Genomic DNA, 25,074 nt, shown 5'->3' with positions numbered 1-25,074 from the left:
GCGCCCAGTGTCACTGAGAGCTCCCTCCCCACCCCCTTAATCCTTGAGCCTGATCGGGAGGCGCCACCATCCAGCTGCTTGCCTCCCGAAACCCAGAACCTCGCCCGTGCCCGTGCCCCTACCCCATCTAGTCTACCTCCTGTGATGTTATCACCGCCCCTGGGGCTGTCTCCTTTCCTTTCCCAACTGATGACCCCCAGGGAGCGGCCTTTGTGTTCTCCTGCCCCGACCCATTAGGAGCAGCTATTTTCCCTCCACCGCCCCATATTGCCTCAGAGCTTGAGGTGGGCCTAGAAGCTCCAGCCCATCAGGCACCCCGTTGGGGGTCCGCACCCTGCTTGTCCGTTTTAGTGGACCACGGGGCTGCACCAAGGGCCCTGCCGGGGAACAACCGGGAAACCGTAACCCCACCCCCCACGAGCCGCGAGGAGAGCTGCGGAAGTTTTTAGAGGATGTCCGTGGCTCCTGCAACAAGGTACAACTTGCTCTCCAGGGATGGGGGGACTTTTCTCAAATCCTCCGGGCCACAAGGGCCCTCATGGGGAAAGGTAAAGGGACAGGAAAGCAGGATGCCATGACCTATTGGCGAGTCCGCGTCTTCTGTGAACAATTACTCACCTACGGGATGGGTCACGGACTGCTGCGCGGCCCGCTGGGAGATGCAAGCGTCCCTGCCAGTGAGGACCCCCCCGACCCTCCCCATGACACCTCTCACCATCGCAACGTTGAACACCCGGGGTTGTAGGATGGCTCTGCGCAGGTCCCAGGTGCTCTCCTTCCTTCGGGAAGGAGGGTACTCTGTGGTTTTCCTGCAGGAGACCCATACGGACCCGACCGCCGAAGACAGTTGACGGCTGGAGTGGGGGGACAGGGTCTACTTTAGCCATGCCACGGTTCGACAGGCTGGAGTGGCGACCCTGTTCTCCCCCAACCTACGGCCTGAGGTACTAGGGGTCGCCGAGGCCGTGCCGGATTGCCTGCTGCATCTCCAGGTCCGTATGGAGGGGCTCATGGTTAACCTCGTTAACGTCTATGCCCCGACATCGGGCCCGGAGCAGCTGCAATTCTACCAGCGGGCGTCCGCCTTCCTCGGCACCTTAGATTCTCACGAGTGCCTGGTCCTGGGAGGGGATTTTAATACCATCCTCAAGGAACAGGACCACTTGGGGACCGAGCAGAGCCCGGCCGCCGCGGACACCCTCCGGGAGATAGTCGAACATCACTCCCTACTGGACATCTGGCGCGACCACCACCCGGATGACACTTCCACGTTCACCTTTGTCCGGGTGGAAGCCCATCGGTCGAGCCACTCCCGGTTGGACCACATTTATTTATCACGCTCCCATCTCTCACAAGCCCACTCCTCCAGCATTTGGCTGGCCCCATTTTCTGACCATCATCTAGCCACCGTGACAGCCTCCCTCTGTGCGGAGAGGCCGGGGCCGGCCTACTGGCATTTTAACAACAGCCTGTTGGAGGATGAGGGCTTCGTGACGTCCTTCCGGGAATTCTGGCTGGCCTGGCGAGGGCAGCGGCGTGCCTTTCCCTTGGCGCAGCGATGGTGGGACCTGGGGAAGGTGCGCGCCAGGCTTTTCTGCCGCGACTACACCCGGGGTACCAGCCAACGGAGAAATGAGGTGATAGAGCAGTTGGAACGGGAGGTCTTAGAGATGGAGAGGCGTCTGGCCGCCAGCCCCGAGGACCCTCTCCTCTGCGGAGTGTGCCGGGAGAAGCGGGAGGAGCTCCGGGCCCTCGAGGACCATCGGGCCCGGGGCGCCTTTGTTCAATCCCACATCCGCCTCCTTCGGGAGATGGATCGTGGCTCCTGCTTCTTCTATGCCCTGGAGAAAACGAGGGGGGGCCAAGAAACACGTCACCTGCCTCCTGGCAGAAGACGGCACCCCCCTCACGGAACCGGTGGAGATGTGCGGGAGGGCCCAGCCTTCTACGCAAGTCTTTTCTCCCCGGATCCGACCGACCCTGGCGCTTGCAGAGTGCTCTGGGAGGAGCTCCCTATGGTCAGCGCGAGCAACCGAGACCGGCTAGAGTTGCCTCTGACTCTGGCCGAGTTCTCGGAAGCCCTCCGTCGTATGCCCACTAATAAGTCTCCAGGCATGGACGGGCTGACCGTGGAGCTCTACCCCGTGTTTTGGGACGTCCTCGGCCCAGACCTAGTCACCGTCTGGGCCGAGTCTCTGCAGAGCAGGGTCCTCCCTCTTTCATGCAGGCGAACTGTGCTCGCCTTACTGCCGAAGAAGGGGGACCTCCGCGATTTACGAAATTGGTATCCCGTCTCGCTCCTCAGTACGGACTACAAAATCGTAGCGAAAGCAATCTTGCTGCGGCTAGGGTCTGTGCTGGTGGACGTGATCCACCCAGACCAGACCTACACCGTCCCGGACTGCAGTATCTTTGATAACCTATTTCTGGTTCGGGACCTTTTGGAACTCGGGTGTAGAGATGGTCTGTCGTTTGTCCTCCTGTCCCTAGATCAGGAGAAGGCTTTCGATAGAGTGGACCACGGGTACCTCCTGAGCACTCTGAGGGTGTTTGGCTTCAGACCCCAGTTTGTGGGTTTTCTCCGGGTGCTGTACGCTTCCGCAGAGTGTCTGGTTAAGCTCAACTCGACCCTGACCGAACCGGTCAACTTCAGGCAAGGAGTACGGCAGGGGTGCACCCTCTCGGGCCAGCTGTACGCTCTGGCAATCGAGCCCTTCCTCTGTCTCCTCTGCAGGAAGTTGACAGGGTTGGTGCTGCGGGAGCCGGAGCTGCAGCTGGTCCTGTTGGCGTACGCTGATGACGTGCTCCTCGTGGTCCAGGACCCGGGCGACTTGGCATGGGTGGAGGCTTGCCAGACCATCTATTCGGCAGCCTCCTCCGCCCGGGTCAACTGGGTCAAGAGCTCTGGCTTGGCGGTAGGAGACTGGCGGCAGGCGAGCTCCCTCCCACCCGCGCTTCAGACTGTCCGGTGGAGTGCGGGTCCACTGCTCTACCTCGGCGTTTACCTTTCTGCCATGCATCCCTCTCTGCCGGAGAACTGGGAAAACTTAGAGGGCGGGGTGATAGAACGGCTCCGGAAATGGACGGGACTACTCCGATGTCTCTCCCTCTGAGGGAGAGCGCTGGTGCTTAATCAACTAGTCCTGTCCGTGCTTTGGTACCCGCTCAACACCCTGGTCCCAGCCCCGGGTTTCCTGACCAACCTCTGGACATCGATTCTGGGGTTCTTTTGGTCAGGAACGCACTGGGCCCCTATAAGGGTTCTTCATCTACCCCTGAAGGAAGGAGGACAGGGCCTGAAGTGTCTGCACACTCAGGTCTGCGTCTTCCGCCTCCAGGCCCTACAGAGGCTCCTTTATGGTGCAGGCAGTTTAGCATGGAGCATACTGGCGCACGCCATCCTGTGCCGCAACCGAAGGCTCTGATATGACCGGCAGCTCTTTTATCTCTGTCCGGGAGGTCTTCCGCGAGACCTCTCCAGGCTGCCAGTCTTCAATCAGGACCTCCTCCGGACTTGGAAACTGTTTTTAACGACCAGGTCTGTGGCGGCCACCGAGGGGACAGATCTCCTCGCGGAGCCCCTGCTACACAACCCCCAGCTCCGTGTGCAGGTGGCGGAGTCCCGCTCGGTGCGCCACAGCTTGATCCTGGCAGAAGTCATGAGAATCGGAGACCTCCTGGACTACGACCAGGGAGAGTGGCTGGATCCCCTGACGCTCGCTCGGCGCATGGGGCTCTCCAGACCTCGTACCCCCAGCGTGTACTTCAGGAGGTGAAGGCCGCTTTGCCGCCCGCTGCTAGAGCTTACCTCGATCGGGCCCTGCTCGAGGGCACGCCCCGCCCACCCTCTACCCCAGGCCCACCGGACCTTTTAATTGGACCCTTGCCCCGTAGACCCAATCGACCCCCTCATCCCTTTATGGCGAGCCGGCTGCATGAACTGCAGCCCGTACGCTTCCAAACCGCGCCAAGGAAACATCTATACACACTCGTGCTCCACACCCTTCACGCCCTCACCCTAGTGTCCCACCCTGACATAAAGTGGCAAGACCTTCTCCCACCTTTGGAGGGTGAGCAGCCCCGGTGGGCTAGCCTATATTCCACCTTGGTTCCGAGGCCTGTCGGGGACATCAGTTGGCGGCTCCTTCACAGAGCTGTGAGCACGGGCACGTACTTGGTGCGGTTCAACCCCATCCCAGATACTTGTCCCTTTTGCCGTCTGAGGGAAACCCTGGCGCACGTATATTTCAAGTGCACCAGGCTGCAGCCCCTGTTCCGGCTCCTCAAAATTCTTCTATTATGTTTTTGTTTGCATTTTTCCCCTCACCTTTTTATTTATGCACTCCCCATCCGTGGCCTCACAAAGTCGCAGGATCTCCTAGTTAACCTCCTCCTGGCCCTGGCTAAAACGGCCATCTATAAAACCAGAGAGGAGGTTGGCCGATGGAGTTTCCTGTGACTGTGGGGCCATTTTCCGAACCTCGGTCCGTTCATGTATCTGGGCGGAGTTCTTCTGGGCGGCGTCCACTGACTCCCTTGATGCTTTTGAGGAGCGGTGGGCGCTGTCCGAGGCGCTCTGCTCGGTGTCCCCGTCTGGCTCCCTTTGTTTTGACCCTTTGATTGGGGGAGAGAGTAAGGGACCCCAGCCCCAGCCATTGCTGCTGCGGACACCACCACCTTAGAGGGGTCCTTTCACACGTGGGTGCACGTGCCCCCTTCCCCCCGGGGTTGTCACCCCACAGCCTGCCCCTTTTGTTGGGTGCTTTCAGAGGAGGGAATTGTTGGTGACACTCGGGCGTGGCGCCAGGTAACTCGAGGCGGTGGCAGACCTTGAGAGTCGATGAAGCCCCCTCGCTCTGGATCACCAGGTAATTCGGAAGGGTGGAAGACCACGAGAGTCGAGGAAGCCCCCTGCTCTGAGCCCAGGCAAGCTTGAACACTTCCCTCCCCTGAAGCTAATGAGAAAACAATTGTGATTGGTTGCTGTGTTACACATTGCATATGCTGTTGTTTTGTTTTGTGTGTTATGCAAATAAAAAAATACCTTTTTTGCTTCAAAAAAAAAAAAATTATCGTACCCACAGCAGCCGCCATGGATACAAACCGCGTGCAGCCCATCAAACTGGCCCGGGTCACCAAGGTGCTGGGCCGGACGGGCTCGCAGGGCCAGTGCACCCAGGTTCATGTTGAATTCATGGACGACACCAGTAGATCCATCATCCGAAACGTAAAGGGGCCTGTCCGTGAGGGGGATGTCCTGACGCTGCTGGAGTGTGAGCGTGAAGCAAGGCGATTACGCTGATCTATGCTGCAGCTGGTTGGCAAGCCTGATGTGACTATCATTTCCAACTTCCTGTAATGAAGAAGCGACAGTTCATCCCTACTCCGCTTGACTTAGTGAAGAGGAATGTTGTGTTTCAGAGACTACAGTAAAGGATTTTTTTCCAGTTAAAAAAAAAAAAAAAAAAAACTCTCCTATAGCCATCTAGCCCGACCCTGTCACACTTTGTTCAGTGTTTGTACAGTGCCTAGCGCTGGTTCTTGAGCATAAGCCTATTTTACAGATGGAGAAATGGACGCCCAGAGAGCTGAAGTTACCTGCTTTTGGTCACAGTGCAAAAATCTGTGGCCAAGCTGGTGACAGAATGCAATCCCAGGGCTCAATGCTAAGAACTAGACAGACAGCAGTGCCTTCCTCGGAAAATCACCCCACACTGCAGTCAAGGGTATATTGCAACCCTTCGATGAAAGAGACAAGGCCCAAAGTTAGTTGTAAGGAAGGAGAAAAAGAGAGGTCAAATGTCAGCTGAACTCTGCTGAACAACAAATTGGCCTAGCTAGAACATGGTATGTTTTCATATGCTGTGTGCTTGCTTTGCTAAGCTGTCTGCTGAGGGTAGCAGAATGCAGGCCGTTTGGCTCACGTTTCCCCTCGAGCTATTATTTTTTATGGGGTTGGCACAGCGGCTCCCAGCCTTCCTTGATTCACATACCGGCCCCTTAAAAATATTCTGTGATGTGACTGGAGTATCAAGCTCCTGTACCCCCAGTGGTACATATAACTCTGTTAGGGGAAGCCCTGGCTAGCTTATTAGCTAAAGAGAACCGGGTGGGGGCCTGACTGGACCGGCTCTCTTGCTTTCCGGGTTGCGGGCAGCCCCGCCTATGTCCTACTGACGGGTGGCGAGAGCTGGGGTCTGTTTGAATCATAGCATCTCTTGTGGTGGAAAACCCTGTTTTTCAAAGGGATTTTGCCTTCTCCGTGTCACTGTCCATACACACCTTTTTGGCATGACCTCCTTGTCATTAACAGCTCCTTCTACAATGAATTAGAGAGCTGGTCCTGGGAAGGGGGTACCTGGTGAAATCAAAGTGCTTCTGCACTCCCCCATGTGCCTTCAGAATGTACCAACAACTGTCCAAATTGGCAGGGGAGGGGCTTCTGACATGTGTGTGACCCAGCTGGCTCAGAAGGGGGACTTACTTTATATTGCTGTAATCGCCAGAGGCCTCAAACAGGGTCAGGACCTCACTGTGCTGCACGCTGGAGAAACCCATTCTCTCTGCACTGAACAGCTCACAATCCAAGGCCCGGATCCTGAAACTGGTTCTGGGCAGGGCCCCCGCAGCAGGACCAGGGCCTGAGACAAGTGACAGCAGATGGTGATGAGAAAACAGATGCAATTTCATAGCCATGTACACACTTGCCTTGGAGTGGATACAGCATTAGACTGGGGCTTGGGAGACCTGGGTTCTAGTCCCAGCTCTGCTCCTAGCCTGCTGGGTGACCTTGGGCAAGTCCCTTCCCTTATCTGTGCCTCAGTTTCCCCAAGTAAAATGGGAATAAGGATACTGACCTCCATGGTAAAGTGCTTGGAGATCTCCTGATTAAAAAGCACTCACTATTCTTTGACTATTAATATGACAATAGTGGCTAGAGGCCCTACGTGACATCAGGGCCCCACTGTGCTAGGTGCTGTACCTACACTAAGAGCAGGTCTACACTTAAAACGCTGCCCCAATGCAGTTGCGCTGCTGTAGTGCTTTTGTGAAGACGGGCTACGCCGATGGGAGAGCTCTCCTGTTGGCAGAATTAATCTACCTCCGCCAGAGGCCGTAGCTATGTCAGTGGGAGAAGATCTCCTGTCCACCTAGCACTGTCTACATCAGCGCTTAGAGCTAGGGCACTCAGGGGTGTGGATCTGAGTGACATCGTTATACCGAAGTAATTCTGTAGTGTAGACCTAGCCACATAGAGCCATTCCCTGCCCTAAGGAGCTTAGGCAATCTAAATAGATAAGGCAGACAAAGGGTGGGAGAGGAAACAGAGGGGAAGTGACTCACCCATCCTCACAGCCAGGAATAGAAGAACCCAAATCTCCTGACTCCTGATCCAGTGCCCTACCCACTAGATCACGTTGTCTCCCTTATTATAGATGGATGAAGCAAGTTAAAATAACAAAGCTCATTGTTTTGTTACTGGGGCTGACTTTAAACATGGGGTAGAGAGATCATCACAAGCCACTCATGCAGAAGGACTCCCTAAACAAAATGCGTAATGGTCCCAGGTTTGAATTTCACCATCTAAACCTCAAGTCCACCTTTAAAAATGTTTCTTCCAGAGAAAAACAAGTACCTGTTCGGTCCTCTTGAGCTGGTAATGCAGTGACCCCCAATGGCCAAATACGGTCAGGACATCTCTCTTGCACCAGCTGCTTTTAAAACAATTAACAAAAGAGTTTGGTATCTTTGCTTACACTGTAAGATCTATATGTGCCCAACATGTGGGAGTTTTCAGTTACCACAAGCCTAGTAAACCAAGGCTACCATCCTCCGGCTAATTTTAACTGGCAGGGATGGGATGGATTGAAGCTAAATGGGATACTGATCAAGGAAATGTGCAGGCGCCCTGTGAAACTCTTTACCTGAAGATGTTGTAAATGCCACGACTATAACAGGGTTCAAAAAAGAACTAGAAAAATTCATGGAGGATAGGTCCATCAATGGTTATTAGGATGGGCAGGGATGGGGGAATGGGTAGGATGGATCTCGGAGACCTAGCAGGGTCAATCAGCTGATGGGAGACGCAGCGAGGACAGGGGATTTGGGAGAGGATTGAAAAAAGAACTAGATAAGTTCATAGCCAGGATGGGCAGGGATAGTGTCCCTATCCTCTGATTGCCAGCAGCTGGGAATGGGCGACAGGGGATGGATCACTTCTGTTACCTGTTCTGTTCATTTCCTCTGAAGCACATGGCCTTGACCACTGTTGGAAGAGAGGATGCTGGGCTAGATGGACCATTGGTCTGACCCAGTATGGCCATTCTTATGCTCTTAACTCATCCATGCACTACTCCCAAACAATTAGCAGATGCTGCGCTCCTCCATGTACTTGACTTGTGGGTACACACATTCCAAATCGCTCACTTGTTGGCAGGCAGCCACGTCAGGAATTGTTGTCGCAATGGCACATCTACAAAGCTTTAATTGGGAATAAAGTGCTTGTCCATTCCTGCAAGGCCAGTTTTAACTGGCCAGAAGGGACAACTGTGACCATCTAGTCTGAGCTCCTGTCTAGCCCAGGCCAGAGAACGTTCTCAAAATAATGCCTGCAAGCTCCACGCAGGCCTACAACGTACAAGTGCCCTCCCTCCCAGCTCTGTAAGTCCCATTATTTGTATTTCACGCATTCCTCTTTCCCCCCATTATTATCGCAACAAAGGGCCGGCAAGTGAATTCTGCATCAGGGCCAGGAAATTTCCAAAGCAATTTTGTTTGGAAAAACCTGGCAATTCCTCCAGGGCAAAAGCCCATTCCTCAGGGCCAAGTAACTTTTCCTGCTGGAGGAATAAAACGCAACTAATCCCACTGCGTGAGAGGATTTGCCTGCACGCACTTTTCTTGCAAGGCGGGGGTGGGTTCTAGCTGCAACGCGAGCCCTTCCCCCTCCGGCCGGGGACGAAGTTGTCCTCCTGTAGCCCCTTGGGAAGGCGCGAAGAAACTACAACTCCCAGCGGCCCTTGCGGCCGACCTTTTAAGATGGGCGCCGGTGATTGGCTGGAGGTTGGGCCAGTGCGAGGGCGGCTTGTTGGCGGGGCCTAGCCCGGCCGGTGTCTCGGAGGGAGGCAAGATGGTGCTGGAGAGCACTATGGTCTGGTGAGGAGCCGGGGCCGGGGCCGGGGGCTGCGGGGCGAGGTCGGGCCGGGACCCCGGGGAGGAGCCGAGGATAGGCCGGGCCAGGGCCCGGGGAGCGGGGACCGGGCCCCCGCGGGGTTTCCCTGAGTCATCCCGGCTCCTGCTCCGCTGTCCAGGCCCGGCCGGGGGGCAGGATGAGGGGGAGCGGGGTCAGGCGTGGGGGCTCGCCCGAAACAGGACAGGGGGGTTAGTGGGGCTGTCTGGGTGGAGGGGGAGCAGGGTCAGGCGGGGGGGCTCGCTGGGGGGGGAGTGGGGCTGCGGGGGGCTGTTGGGGTGGGGGGCTGAGGGGAGCAGGGTCAGGCAGAAGGGCTCTGGGGGAGGAGCGGGGCGGGGCTGTCTGGGTGGGGGGAGCAGGGTCAGGCAGGGGGGCTCTGGGGGTGGAGTGGGGCTGGGGGGGTGGGCTGAGGGGGAGCAGGGTCAGGCAGGGGGGCTTGCCAGGTGTGGGGCGGGGCCGGGTGTGGGGGTGGGCTGAGGGGGAGCAGGGTCAGGCAGGGGGGCTCATCCGGGGTGGAGCAGAGCGGCACCGGGGGGGGGGGGGGATGTGGAGCTGGGGGCTGGTTCAGTGCTGGCTGTGGGGGGATGGGGGAGAGCAGCGGGCAGGTGAGGGGGTGGAATATCCCCAGGTGGGGAGACTCCTGTGGGCAGGGCCAGCTTGGGGTGAGGAGAACTGCACTGAGTGCGGGGCCGGGGGAGCTGTCAGAGTGGGCGATAGGGTTGAGCAATGGGTATATGGCACTGGGTCAGGCTGGAGAGAATCTGGGGGGGATGAACAGGACTAAGTAGGGGGCACATATGTTTAGGGTCCTGGGGGGAGGGGTGCAGGGCTAGTTGGGAGGTTGGAGGAGGGCAGGTGGGGGTGGATTAGGGTTATGCGAGGGAAGTGGAATATCCCTAGGCAGGGGGGACTCTGAGGCAGGGCCAGGCTGAGGGGAGAGTGAGGCCCAGGTGGGGTGGGGAAGAGGAGCAGGGGTGGGGGGGTGGCAAGGGAAGGGTTGGGGTTGAGTTGTGCGGGATGTGGAGCAGGGTCAGGCTGGAGAGGCTCTGTGGGGGAAGTGGGGGCAGGACCAGGGTGAGAATCTGGTAAGAGGATGGGGAAGAGGAGCAGGGCTGACTTGATGGGGTTGGGGAGAACTAGGAGAGGGGAGGGCTGGATTTGAATCAGTCAGGACGGGGCAAGCGGGGGTGGAATAGCCCCAGGCTGGGGAGATTTCAGTGTGGGGAAAAGTCTGAGGTGAGAGGGAGTTGGGGAGGGCTGGTGCCAGAAAGGGGGTCTGGAGCAGGGCTGGGTTAAAGTCATGCAGGGGGTAAATGGAGCATTTACCCTGGCTGGGGAGATTTCTGAGAGTGGGAGATGAGTGGCAGGTTGGGAGCAGGGATGTGAAAGAGGCAGAGGCCATCCCAGTTCTGGGCTGGGGATGGGATAGGAGAAGATGAATGGGCAGCATCAATAGAAGGCTGTGGGGGGAAGTGGGATCTGTTGGGTGACTGAGTTCTAGGTTGGACTGTGGGGCACAGTAGTAGAGTGAGGGGATCAGTGGGTGGTCACAAGGTGAAGGGAATCACTGCCCTTTTATGGGAGGAAGGATTAATGCTGGATTGGTGAGGGGACTAAGCTGGCTGTCCCTTCCAGGCTAGAAGGTGGTTTGGTGCTGGCTGAGGTAAGGGCAGGGAGAGTTGTTAACTTGGATGTAAGGCTGGGCTGGGAGGGCTATAGAGATGACCGCTGTTTGGATGGGGAGCTTCTCCTTGGCTGTGGAGGGCTTTAGTTTAGTGGGCAATGGATGATAGTCTGGGACAGGAGATTCAGAGGGGGGCAGTGCTGGGATGTGGTGACATTTGGGTCAGGTGCGATAAGGCAAATATTTGACATTGGTTGGGGAGGGCTTGATGCTGTGGAGAATCTGAGAATCTTCAGGGCAGAGTGTGGTGGTCAGACTCTGGAGGATGGGGAGGGGTGCCCTCTGGGAGGATCAGTTGGGACTGAGAAGTGGGAGCATTTGACATAGCTGGACTAGAATCCACTTCACACTGGATCAACAAAGATAGCCAGGGCCTCCTCTGTGTTAACTCACCTTTAGCACGGTCTGGATTCGACCCCCAACCTTCCTCCCTGTCCACCCCGCACACGTTATCTCATAGCACAACCAAGGCTGGTTCGGGTTTGATGTGGCCCAGAGTAACTTGTAACAAGAGCAGACAATAGAGACTGTTCACAGGATACAGTGTCTGACCCTTCTCCCCCACTCCCCAAGAACTGGAGAGTATAAATAACCTAAGTAAAATGGTGGTCAGTTTTGCTTTCTACATTACCCAGCTGATAGCTAGAGCTAAAATCAGGCATATAAAATAAGTTTATACTTCAGAGATGCATAAAAAAATCACTAAACTTACTATTGTTCAGAGCACAATAAAGATTATGGTTACTACAATACCTCAGACCCATTAGTTGCTGTAGTCTAATTACCAAATGTAGCAATGGCAGAGATTCATAAGATGCACAAAACTTCCATTGTGCTTTGTATATGGTAACTAAATAGCTCTTCAGTTAGTTGGATAGAGACATCACAGTAGCTTGATTTGCTAAGTAACTATGTCAGATTCAAATAAGAGACAGTGTCAGGTTAATTATTGTTCTCTTGTAGCTGTTGATTTCATGACTTTGGTAGAGTGAGTTCTGAAATCGGAATATAAAATCCCAGATCTAGTGAGTCCAGTCCATTGTTGCCTTGTACATTGTATGGTCACCTACACCAGTGCAGAATGGGTGCAGTGGGCTACCATTCTAGTCTGGCAATGTATTTACCCTCATTGTTACACTAGGTTCACATGGTGACAATAACTGCATAAGGTGCAGGGCAAGAAGAGCTGGGCCATGTGGGTGGGGGGGTGTAGTGGGTTAGACCAGGGCACTGGGAGTCATGAGTCCTGGTTTCTGGCCCACATCATGCCACTGGTACTGTCACCTTGAGGAGTCATGATGTCTGTGTCTCGTAAAATAAGAGTATTAACTTGCTTCTCAGGGTTGTTAGAATTAATGTTAGCAAAGCACTTTGAAGTCCATATGCCATGTGCTATTTCTTACTACACGCATCCACTTCCATTCTTGTGTGTGAATGAATGGCTGCTTTTTGTAGTAAAGAATATTTGTGTTCAGCAGCACACAGGGTTTGCATTTTAATACAAATGATGCTTTCTGGCATGAGAAAGTGGCTTTGTGTGCTACAGCCAGGAGAGCAAGGATTAAAACTGGATCCTGTGCAGTGACATTCTGTATGTGAAAGGTTTAAAATCGCACAGAGACAAAACTACTACATAGTTGCTTCTGTCTGCTGAGCTCATTGCACACATCAGGGGCTCCTTGCCTCCATTTGCCCCACAAGCTGTTTGTGTGCCTTATTTCAGGAACTCTTTGCAACCCCTCATTGCCCCATGGGGCTCTATGTGCCCTCCATTATTTCTTCTGTCTGGGAGTTACGTCATTCAGGGGCACAGCATTTTAAACTCTATTGGGAAGAGCTGAGATGTGGGGGGCACGGAAGGCATCAGTGACCCAGTTTTGTTTTTCACCAAAATCCATAGGTTTCTGCCCATTAATGCCTAGACTGAACATTCGCTGACATTTTTAGAATGGATCAGCTCTGGCATTCCAAAGTTATCACGTTATTGACAAACATGCCATCAAGTTGAATGTCACCAATTGTCACCAGCTGGTAGATCCTGGAGTCTCTGATAGTTGATCGTGATCTCCGGCTGCTAAAAGTCCGGCAGCGCAGCAGGGCTAAGGCAGGCTCCTTGCCTGCCCTGGTCCCGCGCCGCTGAGTCCTGGAAAGGGGGCGGGATCGGGGGGTCTCCACATTCTGCTCCTGCCTGCGGCTCCTTTTGTCTGGGAACGGGGAACTGCGGCCAATGGGAGCTGTGGGAGCGGTGCCTGGGTGCAGCACGCAGAGCCACATGCCTCTCCACTCTACCAGGGGCTGTAGGGATGGCAGCTTCCAGGAGAAGCGCGGGGCTGGAGCAGGCAGAGAGCCTGCCTTAGCCCCACTGTGCCGCAGACCGGGAGCCACCCAAGTTAAGCGCCACAGCAGGAGCCTGCACCCCAGCCCCCTGCCCCAGCCCTGAACCCCCTCCTGGAGCCTGCACACTGTACCCCCTCCTGTACCCCAACACTCTGCCCACGCCTGGACCCCCTCCTGCACCCAAACTCCCTCCCAGATCCTGCACCCCGTACTCCCTCCTGACCCCAACACTGTCCCAGGCCAGAGCCCCCTCCTGCACCCAAACTCCCTCCCAGAGCTTGCACCCCTCAACCCCTCCTACACCCTTGCCCCAGGCTCAGCCCGGAACCCCCTTCCACACTCCAAACACCTCAGTCCCAACTCCCTGCCCCAGTCTGGCGAAAGTGAGTGAGGGTGGGAGAGAACGAGCAACGGAGGGAGGGGGGATGTAGTGAGTGGGATGGGGCCGTGGGGAAGGGGCTAGGTAGATCCTGGGATGCATTTAAATTCAGAAAGTGATCTTGTGCATAAAAAGGTCGGAGACCACTGGCGTAGAGCCCCTCTTTGTTCAGCCAATCCTCAATGAAAGCACTATCGTAGCAAGCCATCAGTGTTGCAGATGTGCTAGCTTGCATGGAATGGGTCAGCCGGCTGGTGGGTGGAGAGTAAATCTGACTTACGCTGTCAGTGTAGCTAACAGGTCACAACTGCAGTGCAACAGCTCCTGTTAACTGAGGGGGAGCTGGGATGTTAATCGTTCTCTGTTGGGAACAGAAGTGAAACCACAGAGCTGGTAATTCACTGCTTGATAATACTAGGCACATGTTTAGCACCTTTCACCCAAGGAGCTCAATGCCTGTTGCAAAAAGCAAGGGAGAATTAGCCCCATTTTACACAGGGGGAGGGAACTGAAGCGCAGAGGGGTGACTCACCCAAAGTCCCTCCCTCCGGTGAGTTAGTGGCAGTGTCCAGAATAGAGCCCAGAAGCTCTGCTTCTCAGTCTCCTTTTTTAACCCCTAGACGTTACCGTATCCCAGACAATCGAATCTGTATAACGGGGGGTGCTTGGACTCTGGGACACCACCATGCTGACAGTTTGCCAGGAGCCTGAGCTGCATCAAATGTTTCATTAGCGCCTGGGGCTGTGAGACACCAGATGACCGTTCTAGTCCCAGCTCTCATTGACTCTGTGTGACCTGTCTCCCCTGTCTGTGCCTCAGTTTCCCTCTCTGTAAAATGAGGGCGTGGATATTTGTTCACCTTTGCCAAAGCACTTTGGAACCTACAACTATAGCAGTGCTAAGTGGCTATAATATCAAAAAGCTGCAGGCTACTTCTTAAAACGTCAAATAAATGTTCATAACCCTAAGAGAGATTTGCGTATACATACTGATAGGAACATGGGTATTGCCCCATCAGATTGGTCCAGCTATTCTTTGTCCTGTCTCCAGCCATAGCTAATACTGCTGATGGATGAAGAGAAATTGTTTGTTCTTTGTGTTCACCTGCGAATCTCAGAACATGCAGCTGATGTTGAGTGCTCTTCAGCTGGCAGTTACAGGGAGGGGGGAGCTGCATGCCCAGTTTTAGGACTCATGGACTGGACTATGGGCTCTCAGAGTCTGTGCCATAGGCCCAAAGGACAGGCCTCTGCATTGTCCTACTATAACCAGGGCTTTAAAATGGGTTTAGTTCTTGCATCTGAATTTCAAGATTCTTGAGCATGTAAAGTATGGGATTTCTGTAGGTCGGTTCTGCCTTGGCTGAAGAGCCTTTGACTTTTTTTTGCAGGCTACTTGTATGCTTCCTTCTCTCCCTCTCTGCCTTAAGAATTGACAAGGACGAGGAGACATGTATGTTGTTAGCCATCTGGCCACAGATCTAGGATCCTGAGGCTTCATTTTCATGAACCAGCTTAGGGTAAAAACCAGACAAGCCTGTTTTTTAGTTCTGACCTTGTCTGATTCTTTCTGTATTTCAGTGTTGACAACAGTGAATACATGAGAAATGGGGACTTTTTACCTACTCGCCTGCAGGCCCAGCAAGATGCTGTCAACATCGTGTGCCACTCGAAAACCCGTAGCAACCCAGAGAACAACGTGGGGCTCATTACCTTAGCTAAGTACGTCTGTAGAGTTCCCCCTCCTAGAAATCAAAATGACTCCTGCTCTCCCACCCAAATAATGAGTGTGGTCTAGGGCAGTGCTTCTCGAGCTATCTGATGTGGGGGACCGGCAATTTGTTTTCCCAATGTGCGCGCAGACCGGCAGCCGATGGCTCGCGGGCTGGCACCGGTCCGTGGACCACCACTTTGAGTAACACTGCTCTGGTGTAGTATTTCCCAGCCAGTGGGTTGCAACCCCGATGTGGGTAAGAGGGTCATGAAAGGCAGTGCGGGGGATAAGGGAGGGGATTATAATACAATCTACAACAGAGATCCCGCTCCCTGCACACCTTCATCCTGCAAGGTTAAGTATTCTGTCAGCCTCTCAAAAAACACAAATTACATAGGCTTATCGATGCAGTTCTGACCCTTTTATAGTAAATGTAAGGGAGTTACACACACTTTTGACCTCACATTTCAGGTTGCCAACCTGAAAAGGCTGAGAAACACTGATCTAGTGTATTGAGCACAGATCTAGGGATAACTGGCTTCTGCTGTTTTCTCCATGTGACTGTGGGTGACCCTGTGCCTCAGTTTCCCCACCTGCAAAAGGATACTACCTTACAAGGGGTATTGGGAAGTTTGATAGGACTTCGTATAACAATGCAACCATTTATATTGTTCTAGTAACTGTGAAGTGTTGACCACACTTACCCCAGACACAGGACGGATCCTTTCCAAATTACACACGGTGCAACCCAAAGGGAAAATTACCTTTTGTACAGGAATCCGAGTTGCTCATGTAAGTGACACCTTGTTCGTGACTTTTCTTAAATGAGTCGTCGTCTTGTATTTCTATAACCCCTCTCATCCTAAAGCATTCTGCTTACGGTTAGTGTGGTCTCATAGGTAGAGCACTGGACTGTGTCTCGGGGACCTAGCTTCTATTTCTGGTTCTGCCATTGGCCTGCTGGGTGGCCTTGAATAATTCATGCCACTTCCGTGCCTCAGTTTCCCCACCTGTAAAATAGAGATCGTGATACTGACCTCCTTTGTAAAGCACTTTGAGATCTAAGGATGAAAAGTGCTAGATAAGGGCTTGGTATTGTTGTAATAAAGTCTCATCATAGTTTAGGACACTAAATGTCTTCATCTGAAAGTGTGAGGTGAATTTAGACAAGTGACATGTAACTGCCCGAGTTGGAATTGAGCCAGGTTATGGGATTTAATGTAATCCAGTCTGCTACCGTGGTGAATAATTCTATTGAGAAGTTGAGTGTGGGAAAATCAATGAGGCTGTTTGGTGAAGGGGAAGAAAGAGAAATATAAACTAGAGAGAATCTGAGTCTGTGGAGATGGCTTTTTATTTGCTACCAAATTGCTGGGTTACAGTTGCAATATATCTCGTGTATGTGCAGCCAATTTACAGGGGCCAAATTCCGTCAATTCGCACCCACAAAGGAGAAGTGCATTTGTTACCCGGAAACATCTGGAATAGGTCTCAAAGTTTAGTCACTCCCTTCTGTCCTGTACTTTCGCTGTGTACTGGTATATGCGCTTCTCATGTCATCCTCTGGTGTGTACATCTGGAAAGCTATTACTCTATATATTTAGAGGGGGAACCAGGGCTTTGGAGCTGTGCTCCGCTCCAGCTACAGGCAGAAACCTGCTGCTCCGGGCTCCGCTCCAAAGCCCTGGGGGGAACGATGGTCTTGTAGTTAAGGCACAAGACTTGGAGGCCGACCTTCTGGTCTGTTGCCAGCTCTGCCACAGATTTACTTATGTCTACATAGCAAAGAAAAACCCACCATTGGCCCATGCCAGTTGGCTAGGGCTGCAGGGCTGTTTCATGGCTGTGTAGACTTCTGGGCTCAGACCCAGCTCTGGGACCCTCCCATATCGCAGGGTCCTAGAGCCTGGGCACCAGCCTGACCCCAGACATCTACATAGCAGTGAAACGGTCCCGCAGCCTGAGCCCTGTGAGCCTGAGTCCCCTTGCACGGGCTAGCTGAGGGTGTGGAGTTGCCGTGTAGACATCGAGTAAGTCACTTAATGATTCTCTTTTGCCTCAGTTTCCTTGGGTGCAAAATAGGGATCATAATACCTGCCTCACAAATGCAACTAAACTAATGTTTGTTATGCTGGAATCCTTTGATAGAGAAGTGGCATTACTAGTGCCAGTTCCTTATAAAGCATGTTGTGGAAGCAGCAGACTCTTAAAAGCAGCTTATTACACTACGGCTTATATCATCTTGAAAATACTCCTCAGTCTAACGAATCTTGCTTCATAAAAGTGGTATTTAGTGGTATTTAGTTCAGGTTCATCCCATTATTCCAAGGTGTGTGTGTACAATGTCCCATTTTTTCCATCCCACGCAACTCCTCTCCCTCCTGGGCATTTACATTTTCTTGATACATCCGTCACCATCAGCTTCCTTTTGAGGATTAAAAAGACGGGGACTGTACAGCTTGGAAAAGAGACGGCTAAGGGGGGGATATGACAGAGGTCTCTAAAATCATGAGTGGTGTGGAGAAAGTGAACAGGGAAGTGTTGTTTACCCCTTCACAGAACACAAGAATTAGGGGTCACCAAATGAAATTAACAGGCAGAAGGTTTAAAACAAACCAAAGGAGGTACTACTTCACGCAATGCACAGTCAACCTGTGGAATTCATTGCCAGGGGATCTTGTTAAGGCCAAAAGTATAAGTGGGCTCAAAAAAGAATTAGATGCGTTCATGGAGGATTGGTCCATCAATGGCTATTAGCCAAGATGGTCATGGATGCACCCCCATGCTCTGGGTGTCCCTAGCCTCTGACTGCCAGATGCTGAGACAGGACGTTGGGGTGGATCACTCAATAATAGCCCTGTTCTGTTCATTCCGTCTGAAGCAGCTGGCACTGGCCACTGTCAGAAGACAGGATAATGGCCTTTGGTCTTACCCAGTATGGCCTTTCTTATGTTCACCTTGGATGACAACTCTTATTTTCCAGTTGGCTTTGAAACATCGTCAAGGCAAGAATCACAAGATGCGTATCATTGCCTTTGTTGGGAGCCCTGTGGAAGATAACGAGAAAGATGTGAGTAAAGCACGACCAGTTAGATGCAATTTCATGGGTGTGTTTAATCCGTAATGGTGAACCCTCAGATCTGGTTTACACTACAGACTTATGTCATATAACTATGGCACTCTCACTCGGTCTGAAAAATCCACTCCTCAGAGCGACGTAGTTATACCAACCTAACCCCCGTGTAGACAGCTCTGTGTCGATGGGAGAGCCAGTGCAGCCTTTTAAATGTAGACGTGCCTTCAGTTTTCACAGGAATTTCTTTATCTAGGTGTTTATACTGCTCTCATCACCCTGATATCAAGTACCTAATAACAGCTGCTTTCTTGAAACTGGAACTGTTCAATGTGTTTCTGAACTGACTATGTTGGTCAGTCTTTATATCCAGAAAACCTGGTTCTAAGAAATCTTAATGAGCGTTCATATTACAGCAATCTTATTGAATCTGTATCAAGAACTGCAAGGCTCAAAGCTTATGTCCCAGTGAGATGACTCTTTAGCTGATAAATCCTGCTACTAGAATGTGAGCTACTGAAAGGGGGTGGGAGGGTGGGTGTGAAAATGGAAAAGAAGGAATGATGCAAATAAACTAACTCAGCTTCCAGGCAATACAGGTTTCTATCAAAACAGAGCCTCGTTTAGCCTATTCTATACATAGGCTTGGAAGGATTCCATTTCTGTAGGTAAATGTTGGTAAACACTGATTTCGCTATACACATACAAACCCATGAAAAAATATTTCCATTGAAAAATGCTGCTTGAGAACTTAGTTTGATTTAAGGATATTTACTTTGTATATTTTGATGTGATGTTGACAATTTGTGTTTTAACAGTTATAACTCTCTAACTTTTTGAATCTCAATATATGTTGTGATTAAATAATTGTCTGACCGCCCCATAATTTCCCTGCAACTGTGAAAATTTAAATCTGCCCCCAGTAGGTGAGGGCATTTAAATTGGATCATGCATCAGAACATGCTTAAATGTCTTGTTGCAGTATTAAAAAAGCCTTCAAGTATCAAACAGTCAGAAGTCTGAACTCTTAATTGTATTTGTCTGGATTTTTTTTTTTTTTGTTATAAAAAAACATTCAGAATTTTAGATAGGTGCCTTTTTAATTAAGTCAAAGTACATACAATTAAAAAGGTGACGTAATGTAATTCAGATTGTCCGTGTGTCTCTTTAAAAGAAGCTTGCTGGCTTTAAGGATTGATTTTAAGTTCTGGCCTATTTGGTTTTCATAGGAGTATAAGGGAGATGAAACCTCTCAAACATTTTACTGTTCAGAAATAATCTCTTACTATGAAGCTTGTATAGACTGGCACCTGTAAATTAGGTGCTTTTATATCTGGCTTTGTGTCCTGATGAACGAATCCCACGCACTTTTGTCTGCTTTCTGTTATGTGGAGGAGATGTAGGAGCTGAAGACAAGTGATGAAAGGCTAACACTCCTTTCTCTTTATTGCAGCTGGTGAAACTGGCAAAGCGCCTTAAAAAGGAGAAAGTAAATGTTGACATTATCAACTTTGGAGAAGAGGTGAGAGTTTTAAACTGATCTCCCAAGAGTCTTTGAAATACAAACTCCAGCCAGGGGTTTACATCTCATTTTCAAACACTTGTCTCCTATCTATCTGGGAACACCAGTGAAGAATACTATCACAATTCCCCCATCTTAATCTCTTCAGCAGGGATTTTAAGGCTGATCTGTTCAGACAACAGAAATCCTTCCATTAATATTTTGCAGATTCCAAAGGAGACTCTCTTCTCAAATATTCCCCTGCTGTGTTTCCTACCCAAACATTTCAGGCTTCTGCTAATGCTTTAGTGAAACTGACTCTAACTAAAAGTGAAATTGACTGGTCTAGACTCACCATCCGTGAAGGGCAAAAAGAAAACAAATTGGATTTTTAAAATTGTTTCCATAAATGAAGGTACTGAAGGACGCCTTTTAATATTTTTTTTTAACTTCTTTTCTGCATACTTTAGTCACCTGCCTTCTCACAGCGTTCTGGCTGAAAATAGAAAGCCAGCTGTAATTCTGAGTTTCACTCAGGTGGCACAAACCTTTGTATGCAAAACATACTTTGCCCTTTGTATGAAAAACCCCAACCCATCCTTAGGATGAAACCTCTAAGGCAGTGTGAAGTTCCCATATTCCCTTGCAACCACGCATCAAAGACTTCAATTACTGTTCATGAAATATAGTTAATGATCTGGAACACACCTCTGTGAGTCACAGGCTACATTAGTCAGTGCTGGTTTCTGACATCCTTGGGCAGAGGGCTGTATTGTGGTATAAGGCTAAGGAACAGTGGAGATAGTTGCGAATAAAAGTGTGGTTGAATTTTGTCGGTCTGGCATCTAGTCCTGTGAGGTGACCCCTCTCCATCCAGGGTCTCTCACCCCATGTGTCCGAGTGGTGTTTCTGAGCTGCAACACTGTGGTTATGAAAGAATCTTATCACCACTTTAAAAGACTTTGGTTGATTTTGGAACCAAGCTGGTAATGACATTCCAGGTGAGAGGGAAAAATAATTGGTTTGGTGGTTTTCCCTTCTCTTCCCCAATAATCCCTACTCCACTTCCAGATTTCCGGAGGGAGCAGCCTTCACAGGGCCTACTTAAGTTCTGTGACTGTTCTTTCCTGAGCATTAGAGTGTGGGTGGCATCAGTGATGCCAGGATGATACCCCAGCCAACCGTCTTTCCTACAGGCCAACTCGTACTCAGCGGAGAATGATGTTTTATTCCCTAAACTGAGATGGCTGAATCCCAGAAATTTACCACAACCATTCCCAGCGTAGCTGATGAGCAAGCTGCAAAGCAGAGTGGCCTGTTGCCGTATCACATTGAACTGCTCTATCTGGATAGACAGAGCAAAACCTCAGTGTAACATGGATTCTGGTGGAGGGCAATTGTATGAAAATTTGTGCTGTATTCAAGACATGTGGTGCCCATGTTAGAGGAGAAATAGGCCAAAGTTTGTTCTGGTTGTTGGGAACAATCTCTTTTCTAGTGTTGCTGGTACACCTTCAGGCTGACTGTCAGATGACACCCAGGCCATAAGGTTCCTGATCCTCCAGTGATGTCACAGCACTATGAAAGGAAACTACTGGCACTTCCTTTGAGCAGGACTCTAAAACATGAGCAAACTCAGGATGAATTGAATAGAGCAATGTTCCAGGTCAACTGTCCTCACTTTGCACAGGGACTTCCTGGGGGGGTTAATTAGTTGCCCATTGGAGGGGGCCCATTATATAGATGGCCTCTTCCAGCTCTGAAATGTGGTGTGTCTCCGTACCCCTGGTGCATACTGATCACTGTTCTCTGTACTTCTGTGTTTATAGATGAGTTCCCTTCCTGAACACCAGCTGGTAAGAGGACGTCAGGGTTATTACAGTTCATAGGGCAGCCCAGCATCGTTTCCTTTGAGCCAAGTCAACGGGAGGAAGTCAGTCTGGGTTCTAACCTCTCTCTTTCCCTCCCCCTCTCTCTCTCCCTCCCCTAGGAAGCCAACACAGACAAGCTGACTGCCTTCATTAACACCTTAAACGGCAAGGATGGGACTGGTTCCCACCTGGTGACTGTTCCCCCTGGCCCTAGCCTTGCCGATGCCCTCATCAGTTCCCCCATTTTGGCTGGGGAGGGTGGTGCCATGCTTGGCCTTGGCGCTAGCGACTTTGAGTTTGGAGTAGATCCCAGTGCGGACCCAGAACTGGCTCTGGTAAGAGATGGTGGAACCAAGAATGGCTTTGAAGGAGCCGAACTGTTTGTGAACGTGCTGTCGCTTTGAGTTTACCCCATTGTCTGCTCCACAGGCACTGCGTGTATCCATGGAGGAGCAGAGGCAGCGGCAGGAGGAAGAGGCCAGGAGAGCTGCAGCTGCCTCCGCTGCTGAGGCAGGAATTACAGCCACTGGTGGGGATGGTAAGAAACCAGGCGGGGGATCTAATCCCTCTTCGTTTGGAGGAGCCGGGGTGAGCAGAGCAAAGCAGCGAGTTCAGTGCAGCGGGGCGGGGGAGTCTGCTGATGCAGCCAGATCATTTTGTACTGAGATTGTGTCCAGCCTCCAGTGCTAAGCAGGGCCTGGGTTGCATTTGGATGGGATGGACACCTACGCGCTGCAGGGGATTCATTAGGGAGGGGTGCACTTCCTTTCAACATGGTAGTTCCTTATATCCCTCCAGTGTGGTGTTCCTCTTCACTTGAGATGTAAAAGAAGGCCCTGATCACTTGTACTGGCTAGAGATCCCATGGCACTTTCCACAAGAATACGGTTAGCCCCAGTATCTCAGCCCACTCCCTACTCGGGTATCTACATTCTGCCTTCCCTAAAAAACTGCCCCTGCACTTTCAGTTGGATGCAGTATTTTTTCCTGTCCTGAATTGTTGTGCATTGTTGCTGTGCGCTTTGTGCAGCTGTCTCATCCCACCCCAGAAGTGGCTGCCCTTCAGTGGTGGGCAGGGATTCTTCTCTGAATATAGAATTTGTTGGGGAATTGCTCTAGGAATGTGTACTCTGTTTATCCCTGTGCTAGATTCAGACGATGCCTTATTGAAGATGACGATCACCCAGCAGGAGTTTGGTAGAGCTGGCCTGCCCGACCTTAGCAGCATGACAGAAGAGGAGCAGATTGCTTATGCCATGCAGATGTCTCTGCAAGGGCCAGGTGAGTGGCTAGAATGTAGCACATCTGTCTAATCCCTGAAGACAAATCCTGTGCTGACTGAGCTGTCCCAGTGAATTCAGAGACAGCAGCAGGTTCTCGACACCTATCAACGTCTGACAGAGGTTGGGCACCCAAAAATGGAGAGGCACAAAGTTAGTGAGTGCTTGTCTGAGTGGGCCTGAATTCCATGAATGTCCTACCTGTCTGGGGGCGAGGGGTGTCAGAACCTTCACGTCAGGCCTTCAGGCCTGAATCTCCTTTCTCAACTCTCACTATTCTGCCTTGAGGCTTCCTTCTGCATCCATCGGTGTTATCCCAGGCACGTCTTGACTGATATGGTGTCTGTAGCAGGGAGCAGCAGATCAGTGGGGAGGGAATGATTTGCCATATGCTGCTATGCATAAGCACAGCTGGGTAAGGCAAGGATGGGATCAAGCGCTGACAGACTCCTGACCTGAAGGCCTGGAATTGTGGATGTCTGGTTTGTGAAACTCCTGGCCCACTAACTGCCACAGGCAAGTCGCCTTCAATATCTTTACATACACACCCTGCTGACAACCCAGCGTAAATACGATTGCAGTAAAGGTGGTGGTGGTGAATACTCAGTAGCCAAGACATTTCTTTTCTCTCTCCAGAGTTCGCCCAAGCTGAATCAGGAGAGGTTGATAGCAGTGCAGCCATGGACACATCAGAACCTACCAAGGTGATGGTCTCCCCAGCCACCCCTTTCCCAATCTCTCAAGACATCCACTCTGTGTGGAGTCCAAACTCCCCCTCTCCTTAGACTTGGTTAACATAACAGTTCAGTTCAAGCGTTGTCAGTAGGATTGGCTGCTGCTGGGGTTCCTCCTTCAGGGCTCCTCAGCTCGCACCCTAGGTTCCCCTTTCCCCACAGAGCCGCTCCCATCTCCCTTAGCAAGAGCTACCAGGCTCAGTGAGTTCCTGGAATCCACTTAAACCTTCCCTAGCATGCTCAGCACCTGCTAACAGGGTGGAGTGTTTCAAGCAAGCAGTGTCAGCCTGTTAGATCCCGGCCAATCTTCTCGATAGGGAGTGGGGAGTGACTCTCTCTACATGGATGTGCAGGAAGAAGATGATTATGATGTGATGCAAGATCCAGAGTTCCTACAGAGCGTGCTTGAAAACCTGCCTGGCGTCGACCCCAACAATGAGGCCATCCGCAATGCCATGGGTTCCTTGGCCTCTCAGGCCTCCAAGGAGAACAAGGACAAAAAGGAAGAGGAGAAGAAGTGATGGCACTGGGGTACTGACCTCCCTGCCGCTGCCAAGCGATTGGGATAATCTCAGCCCTGCATGTTCCAGTCCATGTAACCTAATAACTTCAACTTACTTAATCACTGCTCTCCAGGTAGCTGTGGAGCGATCACAGGGCGAGGGTAGGAATTTTTTTTTCTTGATGTAACAGTTAATAAAAACGTTAAATTTTTTTCCATCTCCCTCCTAAAGTAACTATAGAACATGCTTATGGATTTTCTTAGAGCCACATAGGAATTGGCAGGGGTGCACCTTGCCCAGTCTCCTGACTCCAAGCTAGAACCAGCTGCTTCAGAGCAGGGTGCAAGAATCCCTGCAGTGATGGGGTGACCCGCCTCCAGGGAAAGCTGCCCCCTTAGGCCCATGAGGTTACAGAGTGGGAGAGGGCTTCACTTAAACCAGATTAGTTGGGTCCAAGTGGAATTCCTTGCATCTCTTAAGTCTGGTTTAGAGAGAGATTTTGTACTGATATAACCATCGGTTAGGGGAATGCTTCTCTTTTTACTGATCTACCAGAACAGCCCCTAGTCTGGACTTGGTTATACTGGGATAGAGGAGCCTTATACTGGGGTATTGCATCCCCTTCCTGTGTGGGAATAGCTATATTTGTATGAAGCACCTTTGTATAGAGCTATACGTGTACTCGGGGTCAATTGCTTTAACTACACCAGTACAGCCTGTGTGTAGACAGGGCTTCTGCCATGGAAAGCTGCGTTGCATAGTCTGCAGCCCCTCTAGCGTGCAGGTCGGTCCCCTAACTCCACAGTAT

General features: G+C 51.4%; 2 protein-coding genes across 2 annotated transcripts in view; both read left to right on the top strand.

Annotated features, from left to right (window-relative positions):
* LOC141977494 (putative PIP5K1A and PSMD4-like protein) overlaps positions 1–24,453 on the top strand; it is a 72,780-nt gene extending 48,327 nt beyond the window's left edge. The window contains exons 16-25 of the mRNA XM_074939014.1: positions 8,909–9,156; positions 15,172–15,312; positions 15,982–16,096; positions 18,288–18,374; positions 19,831–19,899; positions 21,869–22,084; positions 22,179–22,287; positions 22,899–23,030; positions 23,666–23,733; positions 24,117–24,453. Of these exons, the coding sequence (XP_074795115.1) occupies positions 8,909–9,156; positions 15,172–15,312; positions 15,982–16,096; positions 18,288–18,374; positions 19,831–19,899; positions 21,869–22,084; positions 22,179–22,287; positions 22,899–23,030; positions 23,666–23,733; positions 24,117–24,284 (1,353 nt within the window). The 3' untranslated portion in view covers positions 24,285–24,453. The remainder of the gene's footprint in view (positions 1–8,908; positions 9,157–15,171; positions 15,313–15,981; positions 16,097–18,287; positions 18,375–19,830; positions 19,900–21,868; positions 22,085–22,178; positions 22,288–22,898; positions 23,031–23,665; positions 23,734–24,116) is intronic.
* LOC141977287 (small ribosomal subunit protein eS28-like) lies at positions 5,079–5,317 on the top strand. Its single transcript, XM_074938685.1, has one exon. The coding sequence runs from the start codon at positions 5,093–5,095 to the stop codon at positions 5,300–5,302; it is 210 nt and encodes a 69-aa protein (XP_074794786.1). The 5' UTR covers positions 5,079–5,092; the 3' UTR covers positions 5,303–5,317.
* Positions 24,454–25,074: the final 621 nt, after the last annotated feature.

This window comes from Natator depressus, chromosome 24 (genome assembly GCF_965152275.1).
Source record: "Natator depressus isolate rNatDep1 chromosome 24, rNatDep2.hap1, whole genome shotgun sequence".
Taxonomy (NCBI): Eukaryota; Metazoa; Chordata; order Testudines; family Cheloniidae; genus Natator; species Natator depressus.
Note: the sequence above shows the minus strand (reverse complement) of the source record. Positions and strands in the feature narration are given on the sequence as shown.

Bases quoted from the DNA above. Each gene is read 5' to 3' on its own strand.
- LOC141977287 (XM_074938685.1), top strand. From the start codon at position 5,093: ATGGATACAAACCGCGTGCAGCCCATCAAACTGGCCCGGGTCACCAAG.